Source organism: Hyperoodon ampullatus (assembly GCF_949752795.1).
Source record: "Hyperoodon ampullatus genome assembly, chromosome: 8".
Lineage (NCBI taxonomy): Eukaryota > Metazoa > Chordata > Mammalia > Artiodactyla > Ziphiidae > Hyperoodon > Hyperoodon ampullatus.
The window spans coordinates 86,686,894-86,702,153 of record NC_136921.1 but is presented as its reverse complement, the minus strand read 5'-3'; the positions used below and the strand labels follow the sequence as shown (position 1 = coordinate 86,702,153).

The window sequence follows — 15,260 nt, the reverse complement described above, 5'->3', positions numbered from 1 at the left end:
CCCTGCTAAATTGAATTTTTGGCTCACAGACATTACTACCATGAGATAACTTATTTATTTGCCTGCTGATATTAAAAAAAAATCTTTGGTATATAATAGGCAACTATGAAGTGTCAACATATGAAAACTGAATATATAAAAATAGAGAACTGCCTGAAGTAATTACAATCAATAATTTTAGAGCTGGAAGGAAATTTAGAAATCATCTAATCCTAACTTAATTCCTAGATAATAAAAAAGTCAGATGGAAAGACTTGGTTGGCTAAAATTACACTTCCCATGAGTGCCAGAGCTAGAATTAGAGTTTGGGTCAATATTCCAGGTCAGTTATCCCTCACACTATACAATACTCATAGTTAAGAATAAATTACTTAAAAATTCATTTCCCAACAGATCTTTGTTAGATTAAGAAAATCAAACCAAACAAAAATGTTCAAAATCTGGCATCTACTCTTCCTTCCTAGTTCATGTTGTTGAATAAATGACAGTTAAACTTTGGAAAGACAGAAGGTCAGGATCAAGGAAATGGACAATTTAAAGTGGATAAATTCAGTATCTGAGCATAATCCTTTTCTCTACTCCTGAAACAGGTTGACTGCAACACAAATTCTTAGATATCTGCCACTTACCTTTCAGGCCTATAGATAGGGTTGTAGTAACAGATCTCAAGATGTGGAGTTGATTCAATGACAAAATGCATTTAAACACTTTCCTTCATGGCTACTGCAACCACAAAATCAATTTCTCTCAAAGGAGGTTTCAGTCTCAGAGGGCTCATATGTAATCTCAATCAGTGAAAATAATAGGCAGCTTTCTGCTTTTTCTTTAAATTAAATATATCTTAGATGGAAAGAAAAAAGGGATTAAAACAAAAATTAACCTAGGAAAAATTTTGTCACTGACATAGATTATCTAGACATCAGCTCATAATGCACTGGGAGATCTACAGTATACTATATGGTATATTTAAGGCACAAAGCTTTATGAGGTTTGAGGTGGCTGCTTACAACAGGAGCTTAAAGAAAGAGATGAAAAAAAGATACTTCATAAAAGCAGAATTTAATAAAATTTTAATTGCAAGGAGTAAATCAAAATGAAAATTTGAAAAGTTAAAGCATATTTGTGTTTATTTATAGATTGTTATCACATGAATTATAAAGAAAAAAAAGAATATCAGAATGGAACTGGATAGATGTATTCATGCTATGGCTAAGAATAAACAATGTTCCTACATATCATGGTTAGTGAGAACATTATCAGTATAACAGGGAATTGTGATTATTTAAAAATATGTAGAACTTACTTAATCTGTGCTTTAGAAATAACTGTATATAGTGTTATAAGCTGAAAAGACTTCAAAAGAATACCAAATATACACCTGTGTATAAGAATTCAGAAAAGGCTGCATTCTGTAAAGTCAATCAGCTGCATTAAAAATGACACAAATCCAAAACAAGATGCATGTTATATAAAAAAGGACTTTGTAAGATTTGCTTGCTGCATTAAATCCACAGTTTAATCCACGAAATTTCCTTTTAATTATCATTTAGACAGAAGCATGCAAATAGTTCTAGAATCTACTTAAGAGTCTTCCCCAAATCCACTACGGCTACACATTCCCTTTTCAGGAGCTAAGCAGGTATTCGGGCAGCTGCTTCCTCCTCTGCATCCGCTCGGTTTGCGTTAATTTCTGCAAGTGTTCGGCCGAACCGTGCCCATTCATCATTTCGGGGGACAGCAATCTGCTGTTAAAAGAAATACAATGTTCTATGTACACTGAAATAAAAGATCATCTTACCTACTATTATTCAATGTTTTCAAATACTTTTCCCATTAAAAAGTAATAATTGACCTGAATGGCCTTTCCATAATTACAGAGACTATACCAATGATTTATAACATTTCAAAACAAAAGATAGTGTTTGGGAAGTGTGTTGTGACAGCCTCAGAAATGATTTTGCTATTATCATCATCCGTGCAAGAGAGAATGACAACGATGCTCTGTAAATATAACTCCTACGCACTATCTCATGGATTTTGCTGGTGGGCAGGAATTCCTGAAAAATTTTTACTTCTTGCACCATTCCTAGTATGAAATAATTTGTGAAGCATGGTTCGTAAGATCTGGTTTCTTGTGTTTATTTTTGTTTGGAACCTAAGATAACCTTTCCTGATATCTTAATCCATCTTCATCAAAAGGTATGCTACTTCTTACCACTTTAGTGATGTACCAATAGCAAAAGGGGAAAGGAGGCTTGTGATGCTTTTGCCTCACTAAAGCAGTCCAATGACCAAAAATTTTTGACAGCTGTCATTATAATATTTGAGGAATCTGGCATGCCACATTAGGGCACAAAACATTGTGTGGCAAATGGATGTGCCTGCTTCTAAATCTACTGTATGACTTTAGACTCTATTGGACAGTGATACCCAATATGGTAGCTACCAGACAAATGTGACTATTTATATTTAAATTACTTAAAATTAAATAAAATTAAAAATTCAGTTCTTCAGTTGTTCTAGCCACATTTTAAGTGTTCAATAGCCAAATGTGGCCAGTGGCTACCACGTTGGATAGTGCAGATACAGAGTAGTTCCATCTGTGCAGACAGTTCAACTGGCTGTTCTAAATGAGTCACTCTACCTCCCTCCAGATCTAATTGCCAGAGGCTGTGGGGTTTCCAGAGAGAATGGGGAATCATAAGGCATAGCAAAAGAAAGAGTGAATAAGGTGCTAGCCAGGGCTAAAACATGAGGAAATCACTCCTGAGCATCGTGTACAGTCAACCCAAACAGTAAAGATGAGAGAGCTGCAAGTCATCCTGTTGGGTTCAATAATAATGGCTTTGCAACAAGGCTCAAGGAGTCAAGATTGACATTTCACATAGTCATCAGATAACTCTTAAAAGATATTACTTTGGGGCTTCCCTGGTGGCGCAGTGGTTGAGAGTCCGCCTGCCGATGCAGGGGACACGGGTTCGTGCCCCAGTCTGGGAAGATCCCACATGCCGCGGAGCGGCTGGGCCCGTGAGCCATGGCCGCTGGGCCTGTGCGTCCGGAGCCTGTGCTCCGCAACGGGAGAGGCCACAACAGTGAGAGGCCCACATAACGCAAAAAAAAAAAAAAAAAAAAAAAAAAAAAAAGATATTACTTTGATTTCCACTACCTGGCCCAAAGAAATCTATGAATACAGAAAAATAAAATTTTATCTCAATAACAATTCTGTAAAGCCCCAAAGTCCAACTATAACTCTGAATTTCTTCTGCCTGAAGAATTTCTAATTTCCAACAATGCATGCTTGAAGGTACTTCCAACATATGATACTACCCTCAATATGATACTACCCTCAAAATCTGCTGCATGGGGACACAGGACATTCAGTTTAGAAAGAAAATTAATCTCAAGAGTTGCTTCTATAGTGAAAAGTAATTTTTATCAATTCATGAACTCCAAAGACTAGTTTTAGCCACAAAGATACTGCCACTGCAATGTTGTGAAAGCTAAATAGATGTGTCAAAATTATAGGCAGTGAGCCTCATACCTCTCCCACATCATATATAACAATCTGTCCTTCAGAATCACCCACGGCAATCTCTCTTCCAGAATGGGTCCATCTTACACGATTAAGAGCAGGATTACCTTCCACAGAAATGCTGGCAGTTGGCACCTAAAGTCATTTAAAATATAGTGCAGTGTTAAAAGTTTCATCAGGATTTCTACAAACATGTAAAACTAATTCTTCTTTCTTCCAATCTGGCTACATTTTTTAAAACAAAGATGAAAATAGATAAAGAATTTTCCCGACTTTCTTCCTGTTCAGTGATACATTCTGAAGGACATTATAGTCAATCCTTGAAAATGGTTTGGGAAAATAACTTAAGCCCTTATATAAGAAATTTTCACATAACTGGATACGTCATTTTGAAAGATCTTCTCTTTAATAAAGGATTCTTTGTTGTTTTAACTTCTTTAAGAAGTCACGCCATTTGAAAACAGATGGCCAAAACCTCACTTAAAGAAACATCTCAAAAGCCCTCATAAACAGATTATGGTTCAATTTTAGAGGACAGGAATTACTTTTGTAGTTTGCATCTCTGTTAGCTAAAACCTGTGATTTGATCCACAGTTGCTAGAAACAGTTCATACTAAAGATGCAGTATGGGTCTTTCCAAAGCCCCTGTTGCCATGAACTGTCTGGAGCAGGGCAGGATGATGTCACCAACACAGTGGCACCATCCCCTGGAATCTGACTGTACCCTCTGCTGTGCTAGGGACAAAGAAATTATTTGCCACTCATGGAACAAACCTTCAATGTTTGACTCAGAACACTATCACAAAGATTTTTAAATTTTTGAAATCTGATTAAAAATAATCCTACTATTTGACACGAGTCATCCTCAAATGATTAATTTAACCTTCTAGAGTGCCAAAATTGTTCTAAGAGAAAAATTATAACCTAGATATTTTCTCTGAGTTAGCAAATTATAGAAAAGATCCAAATTTTACTGTAACCACAAATGTCTAACACCAAAATCCAAATTAAGAAAAAAAAATTGGTCTCATTCTAGGTAACTAGAAATGTATAATCAAGTCCAGTCATCTAGCCAGTCAATACCTTTCCATAGCAGTATCTGAATGTTCCTCTTCAAACTACTAAAGCACGAGTTAGCACAGTGTTAAAATTCTTACATTTCCAGTATATAATTTCCTTGTCCTGTATAAGCAACTAACTTACTTCAAGGGATTTTGGACACTTGCCACTAGAAATATGAAGAGATGTGGGAAAGAGTGGGCTGTGCGGGAAGGCATCAAGAGACTTTCTCCTCAAAAACTTTTATTGGCAGAACTGCTAACATTACTTCTTACCACCACACAGCAATACAGAACTCTAAGAACACTTCAAGCCTCTCCACATTGGTAAAAATAAACCTGGTTAAACATAAATAATAGCTGCAGTTAAATTTCATTCCTAATAACTCATTTTAGTATAGCAGTTAGGAAATTTGATGATTTCTATATTAATTTTATAGTAACAGTAACACTCTGTTTTCAGTGTTTCATGGAACAAGTCATCAAAATACGTTTTGCTTCATTCAAATAAGTCAGCCTAAGACTAATATTTATGGATAATATACAATTCTATCAAGGCTAAGAGATAATTTAGAAATTCAGAAGTAAGGCTAACATATGTCAACAATCTGAAACTATCTGCTTTCTAGCCTATGAATCAAAAATATCCCAGTTGCCTTATGAATGAGACTTTGTCAGGACATTAGAGACAGGAGAGTGCTTTTTAGAAGTAAAAGGAAATGCCCCAGTCCTCTTGGCAACAATATTTCTCCCTTCAGTTCTGCACAGCATGGTATTTATTATTTAGGGTACAAAGCTTATTTGGTTTCTTTGTGATGAAGCTACAATCACAGAGTCCTTTTACATGTCTTGGGATAAAAGGAATTTCACAAATTATTCAATAAATCTCCAATTTTCTATTTTTCAGTGCAATTTTTGTTATTTTCCTGCTCACCTCTGTGTCATTATTGAGATTCCACAAATCCAGCCTACCCATGCCATCCACACAGGCAAACAGGGCTGGGTGGGTGGGTGACCACATAACATCATAAACATAGTCTGAGTTATCTTCAAATGAGTACAAAGGCTTGTTATTCTGAAAGGAAGAAGTTGATTTTTAGCACAGTCAAAATATGACATACATTCAACAGGTATGATGACATTTTATGATACTTAACTCAGCCTAGAAAAAGTTCCTATAATTTGTTTCACTAAAGAATTACCTGGAGTTATGAACTAAGAAGCAATGACTGGGGCTTCCCTGGTGGCGCAGTGGTTAAAAATCTGCCTGCCAATGCAGGTGACATGGGTTCGATCACTGACCCGGGAAGATCTCACATGCCGCGAAGCAGCTAAGCCCGTGTGCCACAACTACTAAGCCTGCACTCTAGAGCCTGCGAGCCACAACTACTGAAGCCCATGCGCCTAGAGCCCATGCTCCGTAACAAGAGAAGCCACCGCAATGAGAAGCCCGCGCACCGCAACGAAGAGGAGCCCCCATTCGCTGCAACTAGAGAAAGCCTGCGTGCAGCAACAAAGACCCAACATAGCCAAAAATAAATAAATAAAATTAATTAATTAATTTTAAAAAAATCAGTGACTGGATTGCATTTTCTGTTTAACTTGTAGACACCATACTGTTTAAAAAAAGGAATAGAATGTGCTTTAAAAACATTTCAATGAGAGGATTCTGGAAAGATGGGAGCAATGGCAGTATACTTTTTGAATCTCCTCTAAATCTCCCCATAAACCCAGACAAAGTAATGAGGATAGCAAAACCAAAGATTCACAGGCAACATCTACAACAAAATCAGGAGACAAAGCTCCAAATGTAAGCAGGTGGAAACAAACCTTGGACTACTATCAGATCTGCACAGTACATCTGTGCGGGAAGAAGTATGGGAAGGCACAAGGGCTTCTGACAGCTGGAGAATAGAACAGAAGAGCCTCACAGTCCACAGCGGGTGCTCACTGGACAGTGTGGGGGTCAGTCTGAGAGCAGGAGCAGAGACTGGGAGGGAGTTCAACAGAATTCAATTTATAAATAATTGTAGGCAGACTCCAGTGTGATATAAGTAAGGTCTAATGATGCAGTCTGAGCCCGATAAACTTGCAAAATTAACAAATCAAAGCTCCCTTTTCAAGACAGTCTCACCAAAAAGAAACTGCCAGGAATGGAATCCAAGTTATGGAATACAGCACAATAGGGACAAAGCAAAGAGAAGGTTCAGATAAAGGTGGTGGAGAGGAACAGAAAAAGGTACATTTCAGAAAGTACAAGACAGAGGGATAAATACCCACTTTGCAAAAAACCCAGAAGAGCTTTAACCTAGACTATGAAACCAGAAAAGCTAACCTTGCCATTCCCTTCCTCTTAAATGTAGAGAAAAACTCATTTCACTAATAGACAATAACCAACAAAAAAAGGATCTCACTCAAATCTTACACAAAGTTATTGTGGCAGATCTTTAATAAGTGTGTCATGACAACTAATGGGAAAAGAATAGCCTTTCAACAAATGATGCTGGGACAACTGGATATGCACATGGAAAAAAACGAAGTTGGACCTCTCCTTCCTCACATCATATACAGAAATTAACTCAAATATATCTTAGATCTAAATATAAGAGGTTGGGCTTCCCTGGTGGCACAGTGGTTGAGAGTCTGCCTGCCGATGCAGGGGACACGGGTTCGTGCCCCGGTCCAGGAAGATCCCACATGCCGCGGAGCAGCTAGGCCCGTGAGCCATGGCCGCTGGGCCTGCGCGTCGGGAGCCTGTGCTCCGCAACGGGAGAGGCCACAACAGTGAGAGGTCCGCGTGCCGCAAAAACAAACAAACAAACAAACAAATAAATAAATAATAAAACTATAAAACTTAGGAGAAAGCATAGGAGTAAATCATTGTGACTTTGGACTTGACAATGATTTCTTAGATAACAAAAGCACAAATGACAAAAAAAAAACAAGGATAAATTGGGCTAAATCAAAATTAAATACCATTATGCTTCAAATAATACCCTCAAGAAAGTGAAAAGACAACCTATACAATAGGCAAAAATATTTGGAAATAATATACCTGATAAGTGGGACTTGTATCTAGAACTCTTACAACATTTTAATAAAAAGGCAAATAACCCAATTAAAACTTGGGCAAAGTTTTAACAGACATCCCTCCAAAGAAGATCTACAAATACAAATAAGCACTTGAAAAGATGTCCAACATCATTCTCCATCAGGGGAATGCAAATCAAAACCACAATGGGGGGCTTCCCTGGTGGTGCAGTGGTCGAGAGTCCGCCTGCCGATGCAGGGGACACGGGTTCATGCCCCGGTCCGGGAAGATCCCACATACCGTGGAGCGGCTAGACCTGTGAGCCATGGCCGCTGGGCCTGCGCGTCCGGAGCCTGCGCTCCGCGACAGGAGAGGCCACAACAGTGAGAGGCCCGTGTAACGCAAAAAAAAAAAAACAAAAAAAACCCCACAATGGGATATCATTTCATACCACCAGGATGGCTCTAATAAAACCCAAAAACCACTGAATTGTACACTATAAAATGGTGAATCTTATGGTATATGAACTGTATCTCAGTAACACTTATTTTAAAAAAGAAAGAAGAGATAAAGTGAATTTTTTAAAAAACTGATAGACAAAGAAGATTAACAAAGATATACCTATAATGGCAGGCCCTAAAAAAACCCAAAGCAATACTATAGAATACAAAAGTCTTAATTTAAGAGAACTCTCCTAAAAGAAACGACAGCTTGAAACTTCATATTAAAGAAAATCCTGTGTATGTAGGACATTCAACCCTTTAAAAAAAAAAAAAAAGATTTGATCATCCAGATTTTTTTTTTTTTTTTTTTTTTTGCGGTATGTGGGCCTCTCACTGTTGTGGCCTCTCCCGTTGCGGAGCACAGGCTCCGGACGCGCAGGCTCAGTGGCCATGGCTCACAGGCCCAGCCGCTCCGCGTCATGTGGGATCTTCCCAGACGGGGGCACGAACCCGTGTCCCCTGCATCGGCAGGCAGACTCTCCACCACTGCGCCACAAGTGAAGCCCAATCATCCAGGTTTTTAAAGACTAAGTCTTGAGTAAAGGAAAAAAAAATCAGATTGTCATCAGACTTTTTTTGTGTGTGTGGTACGTGGGCCTCTCACTGTTGTGGCCTCTCCCGTTGCGGAGCACAGGCTCCGGATATGCAGGCTCAGCGGCCATGGCTCACGGGCCCAGCCACTCCATGGCATGTGGGATCTTCCCAGACCGGGGCACGACCCCGTGTCCCCTGCATCGGCAGGCGTACTGTCAACCACTGCGCTACCAGGGAAGCCCCATCATACTTTTTGACAATGCTTTTTGCCAGAAAACAATAGAGTAACATATTTAAGGTAATCAAAAAAAAATGTAAACTGTGGATTTTACATACAGCCAAACTGACCTTCATAAACAGATAGACTCTTCAGAATATGGGAATAATGCACCCACGAGCACCTCCTGAGGAATCTACTGCAGAATAAGCTTCAAATGACCAAAAAGAATGAAGAGATGTCAACATAAGGACTGGGGGACACCAAGTGATTCAAGAGGGTAAGCTTCTCTTTACAGAATTATAAACATCTACAACTATACACGACAATATGAACAGTACCACAAGAATGCAAAACCCAGATTGTGAGAAACTAATAGGACAACCAACCTGGTTTCTTCAACAACAGCAGTAGCAAGAAAACAAGACAGGGAAGGAAACCCTATTTTAAGAGAGCGGCTCAAAAGATATGTCAATCGCAAATAAACGAACCTCATTTGGATCCTGCTTCAAACAAGTAAATAGTAAAAAAAATTTTTTAATGGAACGCTGGCTATTTGATGAAATTAAGGAATCACTATTCATTTTTGGGGGGTGTGACAATGATATGGTAGTATTACAGTTTTTTTTTAATGACTATTTTTTAGAGATACATACTGTATATTTATAGATTAAATGATATGTCTGCATTTAAAATAATCCAGGACTGGGGAGGGAACATAAACGGGAATAGATCAAACAAGATTGGTCACGTGTTGATAATTTTAGAAGCTAGGTAATGAGTACAATGGTTTCATTATACTCCTCTTTCTGCTTTTGAATCTACTGGGAATTTTCCATAATAAAAAGTTTAAAATTATAAATTTAAAATTTTCAGATATCACAGTAAATGTCAACTGCATGATTATCTTAATAGCCAAAAATGTCTGTTTGTAATTAAGAAAACAAAAATTTTAACAAAACTTATAAGTAAGCTAAAAACAGAAACTAAGAGGGTTTTTTTCCTTCTTAAGGTCATTATTTTCCTATAACTCTCCTTGGCAACAATGCCAAGTGAAGTCTCCCTCTGAGGTAGTTTTCAACTTGGGATGAGTATCACAATCATCTGCAGAGTTTTTAAAAAATCCAGATGCAGGGCCCCACCCTCAATGTACTTTATCAGTCTTTTTGGTGTTGCTCCACTAGAGATTCTGATGCACAACAACGATTAAGAAACACCATGCTAAGACCCGTAAATCCTGAGGCAATTGTATACTTCTTCAAGAAAATCTCAATTTTAGGCAATTTTATGGTCTCTCATCAAAGACTTAAAAGAGAAGTTGTTCACAGTCATGTGCACATGCTCGACTCTAAAAGAATCTGTATTGGTCTACAAGATTTTTTTAAATTAATGTTTAATTTTTATTTTTAAAGAAGGGGTTATCAGAAAAATGGGCAGACTTAAACAAGCACTTCACGAAATGGCCAATAAACACATGGAAAGGAGCTTAAGATAACCTCTTTAGTCTCAAGGTAATACAAATGAAAACCAAACTGCAATACAACTATACCCATCAGAGTAATTAAAATGAAAAAAAAGGCAGAAAATACCAAGTGTCAGCAAGGTTGTAGAGCAAGGAAAACTTTCATATGCCACTGGTGAATTATAAACTGGTAAAACTATTTTAGAAATTTGCTTGGCAGTATCAACTAAAGCAGAATGCATGCGTACCTTATGGCCAAGTATTTCCCTCCTAAGTATATGCCCAACAGAAATGAGCACTTGTGTCCATCAAAACACACCTACAACTATGCTCATAGCAGCATTATCCATAACAACCCCAAACTACAATCAACCCAAATACCATCAGCAGCAGAATGGATAAATTATGGTATATTTACATAAGGGAATAGTATATATCTGAGAGAATAAACAATCTACAACTACCTTCAACAATATGGAATAACTCTCACAAACATAATGTTGAACAAAAGAAGTCAGATACAAGTAAGTACATATCATATGATTCCATTTTTTATAAAATATGAAAAATGTTATATACAAAGTAGATTAAAACTTACATAAAAATTACATTTCAAGTGAAAAAGAAGATTGCTGAATATCTCAGGAAATTATTAAATAAAATATTTCATCTATTCAGTGGACTATGATACAGCCAGAGGCAAAAAGTAGGATGTATTATAACTGGGTAAAAGATTATATTAAAAATAAAAATACACTAAATGGAAACATGTTCCCAAATTTTAAATGTAATTAGAAACGTTTGTAATTTTTTTCAAGTTTAAAAAACAGTCATCCAAGGATTAACAATTCTTCCCCCTCAAAGAGAAAGAAAGCACACATACAACACCAAAATTGTTTCATAATATATTAATTTTATATATGATACTGCAAATTAAAATCCCAAATGGATCATTTGAAGTACTTTTTAATAGTAATACTTTTTCTTAACTTGAAGAGAACTTCTGCCTAAATGGAAGAGAGGCAGCAGGAAAGAGCTGAAGAGGGGCGTAGGATATAAACTCTTATCTCAGGGCTACCAATAACTAGTTTTAAGGCTTTGGAGAAGTCACTTCTTCATTCCAGGCCCCTATTTCCTTATTTACAAAACAAAAGTTCTGTATCAGTGGTTCTGAACCTTGACTATACGTTGTAATCCCGCTAACCCTGGAGGGATTTTCAAAATTATGCTGTTGCCTGAGTCCCTTTAGATATTATGATTTAATCAGTCTGGGGTGCCAGGTGAGCACTAGAATTTTAAAAAATTGCCAAGGTGATTCTAATGTGACCAAAACTGAGAATTACTGAACTACATGATGTCTAAAGGTCACTGCAGCTCTAAAATTCTTATAAACAAAAGGTTTGCAAACATTTTTTTCAAAAGAATGAATCAAAAGAATGTATCATTCTTTGAACAATAGATAGCATTTGAATCATCAAAGGTAACTCATTCTAGTACAGTGGTGAATAAATAAATAAATAAACACTGTATGGTCAAGGGACAAACCATATTTTTTTCTGAGCTCTTTACAGTAATGGGTTAAATAGTGTCCCCCCACTCCCAGCCCCCTACCAAATTCAAGTCTATGTGGAACCTGTAAATGTGTCGATATTGGAAAAAGGGTCTTTGCAGATGTAATTAAGCTGAGGTTATACTACTTAGAGTAGGCCCTAAATCTAGAGCACGACTGTTGTCTTAAAAGAAGAGAGAAATTTGGACAGAGACAAGTAGGAAAAGCTCCATGCGATGACAGAGGCAGAAACTGGAGTGATGCAGCTGGAAGCCAAAAAGCACAAGATTGCTGGCAACCACCAAAAACTAGAAAAGAGGCATGGAAAGAGGAACAGATTCTTCCTTAGAGCCTCCAAAAGTAACCAACCTTGCTAACACCTTGATTTCAAACTTCTAGCCTCCTGTGAGAGAATAAATTTCTGTTATTTTAAGTTACCCAGTTTGTGGCAATTTGTTACAGCAGCCCCAGGAAACTAATACAGTAATTCTGTATTTTTCTGGGGGTAACTGAGGAGTTCTAGACTAATAACCAAAAGAGTCCCTATAGTAAATCCATGAACATAACAGTGAGGTGCTCTCCAGAGAAATGGGAAGTATGTCCTCACTTGGATCGGGACAGAAATAAACAGATTCTCATTAAAAAGAAACAATTCCAAGGGCAGAAATACCTTCCTATATAACCTGATGGAAGATACTAACTTTTTCAGAAGGAATGTGTCTATTAAAAGCAATGGAAATATACAGAAGCAGTCTTACAAGAAAAATGAAGACAGTGCCCAATTCAAGCACTGCTCAGGAGACAGCATCTCAGTCAATGGATCCTGAGGATTACCACCCACGGCAAGGTTATCTCTATGTGAAGATGAATGAATCACGCTGTCTTTGCTTGATGCCACTAAACATTCAAATCAGAAAACTCCTTTTGTTCCAATTCCTTGCTAACCAAGCAAACTTCTGATTATAATTTGGCTTCCCGTGTGGGTTGTCTACAGGGAAACAATGAGCTGGTCAGGCGAGCATGAGTATTTAGGCCTTCTGGCAGTTGTTTCTCATTGTAAATTAATAAATTTACCTTCTCCAACGCATCAGTGTCTTAGAAGCCTGTGAGTTCTAGTCAGCACTCCGTAGCTAATCGAATCTAGCAGACTGACAAAATTGAGTTTCTGACTATGCAAAGGATAGGCTGGACACTGGCCAACAAGTTACTATGGTATTTTCTAATAGTTAAAAAGGTTAAAGCTTTTCAAATAAGTGTTGAGCCTGGAATATACTGTGCATACATTAAAACATTTTGCCCTCCAAACAAATAATTCCTATATTTTGAGAGTAATCTGTAACAAGTATGGTTAAATGTGGTCGGAATATTAAGCTCATTTATCAGGTCTACCCCTAATCAAGTGCTTATGGAATCCTCAGGTTACCTTCAAGAAGCTTCTACTCCTCACATATTCTTGCTACCATTTTTCAGGACTGCCAAAGTGTTTCTGCTGTGAATTTTCAAATTTGGTGTTTTAAAAAGTTAACAGTGTCTTTCAAATATATTAGAAGCAATGTCCTGGCTGGTTTAAATTAACCTTCACCAAAATGTGGAAAACGATCTATCTTCATCTTCTTTACTAAAAATAACTGAGTTCAAAAAAGTAAACAATTTGATGATCCAGAACTCTGTCACTACATTAAAATTCCTGACTCTGCAAAAATTAGAAGCAGACGACAGAAGTAGATTACTTGAAACTAAATTTGAGGCAGTAACAAATTGAGATTTCTAGGGATTTTTTAGAGGACTTATAGAAAGGGAGAAAAAGAAAGAATCTTGTTTTGCTATTGGGGCAGAGACAGATCTTAAAGGATACAAAGACACAGCAATATCTAATGATTCGTTCTCCCAGTTTATGGGGGCTCAATTCTTAGAGTTAGAAAACACTTAAAAAGTAAAGGCAAAGAAAAACATTTCAAGTCTGTTAAATTCATGAATGTAAAGATACTGGTGTAAAAAGCTTAAAATGGAACTGGAACAATGTCTTTAAGAAGAGATTATTTTAAAACCTTGCCCATTATTCATTATCATTGTGTTGGAGAGCACAGAGGCTCTACCAAGTTTTCAGGGAAAAAATGAATACCAGCAACACAATTAACTATGAAGTATAAATCCAAGATCAAAACGATGACCTTGGGAGCCATAATATGGCCAAATAAAAAAAATACTCAGCAGACTGTTGCTGCTCCACCCTTCACAGAGTAGAACTATTTGTGTGAAGATAAGTCAGAATAAAAGGTAATTCTTCTGATAAAGTTCTAGAGGGTACTTGCTATTCTACAAAAACACCCTGTTCTGTGTTGTCCTACCCTTTGGCCACTAACTTTGGAGAGGTATGTATGCATGGTGGGGGTGGGAAGTGGAGAGCCATGTATCACAGTTGAATGAATAAATGAGTTTTCTATATGAAGCTCACATAAGGAAGCAATGCCTAGCTCAGTTAGCAAAGAAAGAGATATGCCTGGCTGTCATTCTTATTCAGTAGGCAGTTCTATGTTGAAATATAGCAAAATACAGGAACAAAAAATATCAACCACCAATCAACCAGCTGTGTAGTACCACAAAAGCAAGCATCAATCAGTCTGCTATCATAAATATAAGTTTTGTTCTTGCTTAGGCAAGATGAAGTCTTCATTTTCCAGTCCTATTTGGTAATATATGTAAGAATGGAAGCCTCAAATTTAAAGATAAAAGAAGGATGGCAAACTGAAGCCCTGAGATATTAAAAATAATAAATCTACAAATAGATAAAAGATTCTTTTCAATTACTGAAAAAGGAAGCTGGCCAACAATCTAAGAAAGATGTAACACTTCCTGTGTCTCTATAAAGGACTACTAAGGTGAAAGTGTAACCAGAAATCTAGCCACTTACGTGGCTGCCTACAGCCTAGAGAGAGAGAGTTGGCTTCATCTTTCCAATTCTGCATCTTGCTTTGGTTTTACTAGCTGGATTATGCGTTTCTTTGCTGGTGGTTGTGAGAATCTTCTACCTCTACCTTTTGCCACTGTATAAATCTCATTCAAAAAAAAATTCAAGATCCAGGAAAGAAAACAGATGATTGACACTATATGCATTCAGACAGAGCGTCTGATCTCCATGAAGAGGAAAAGGAGGAACCGAATGAATATTGTTAAGTGCCTATCATGCTAGACACTGTGTTAAGCACTATTTAATACGTTTCCTTCATTAGATTTAAATGCTATTTTTATGCCTGCTAATTAATCCCAAACCTGAAAATGTTCAATTTTAAGAGAAAGTTTTCTAACTCACTAAGAAAGCATCAAGAAAGGACAAGAGTGAATAGTGAGTTCATCCCTGATTTCTGAGGCCAGCA

The 15,260-nt window shown here is 37.3% G+C and overlaps 1 protein-coding gene across 5 annotated transcripts in view; it reads right to left on the bottom strand.

The window, feature by feature from the left end:
- Positions 1-1,036: 1,036 nt before the first annotated feature.
- Positions 1,037-15,260, bottom strand: part of DYNC1I2 (dynein cytoplasmic 1 intermediate chain 2) — a gene marked incomplete at its 5' end in the record, with an annotated part of 53,779 nt that continues 39,555 nt past the window's right edge. Inside the window, 3 exons of one of the 5 annotated variants that reach the window (XM_079710376.1) lie at positions 1,037-1,745; positions 3,542-3,667; positions 5,525-5,665. In XM_079710376.1, the coding sequence (XP_079566502.1) occupies positions 1,632-1,745; positions 3,542-3,667; positions 5,525-5,665 (381 nt within the window). In that variant the 3' untranslated portion in view covers positions 1,037-1,631. Of the gene's footprint in view, positions 1,746-3,541; positions 3,668-4,887; positions 4,930-5,524; positions 5,666-15,260 lie in introns of those variants that run through there. The other 4 variants (XM_079710377.1, XM_079710373.1, XM_079710374.1 and 1 more) reach the window with 4 other exon arrangements.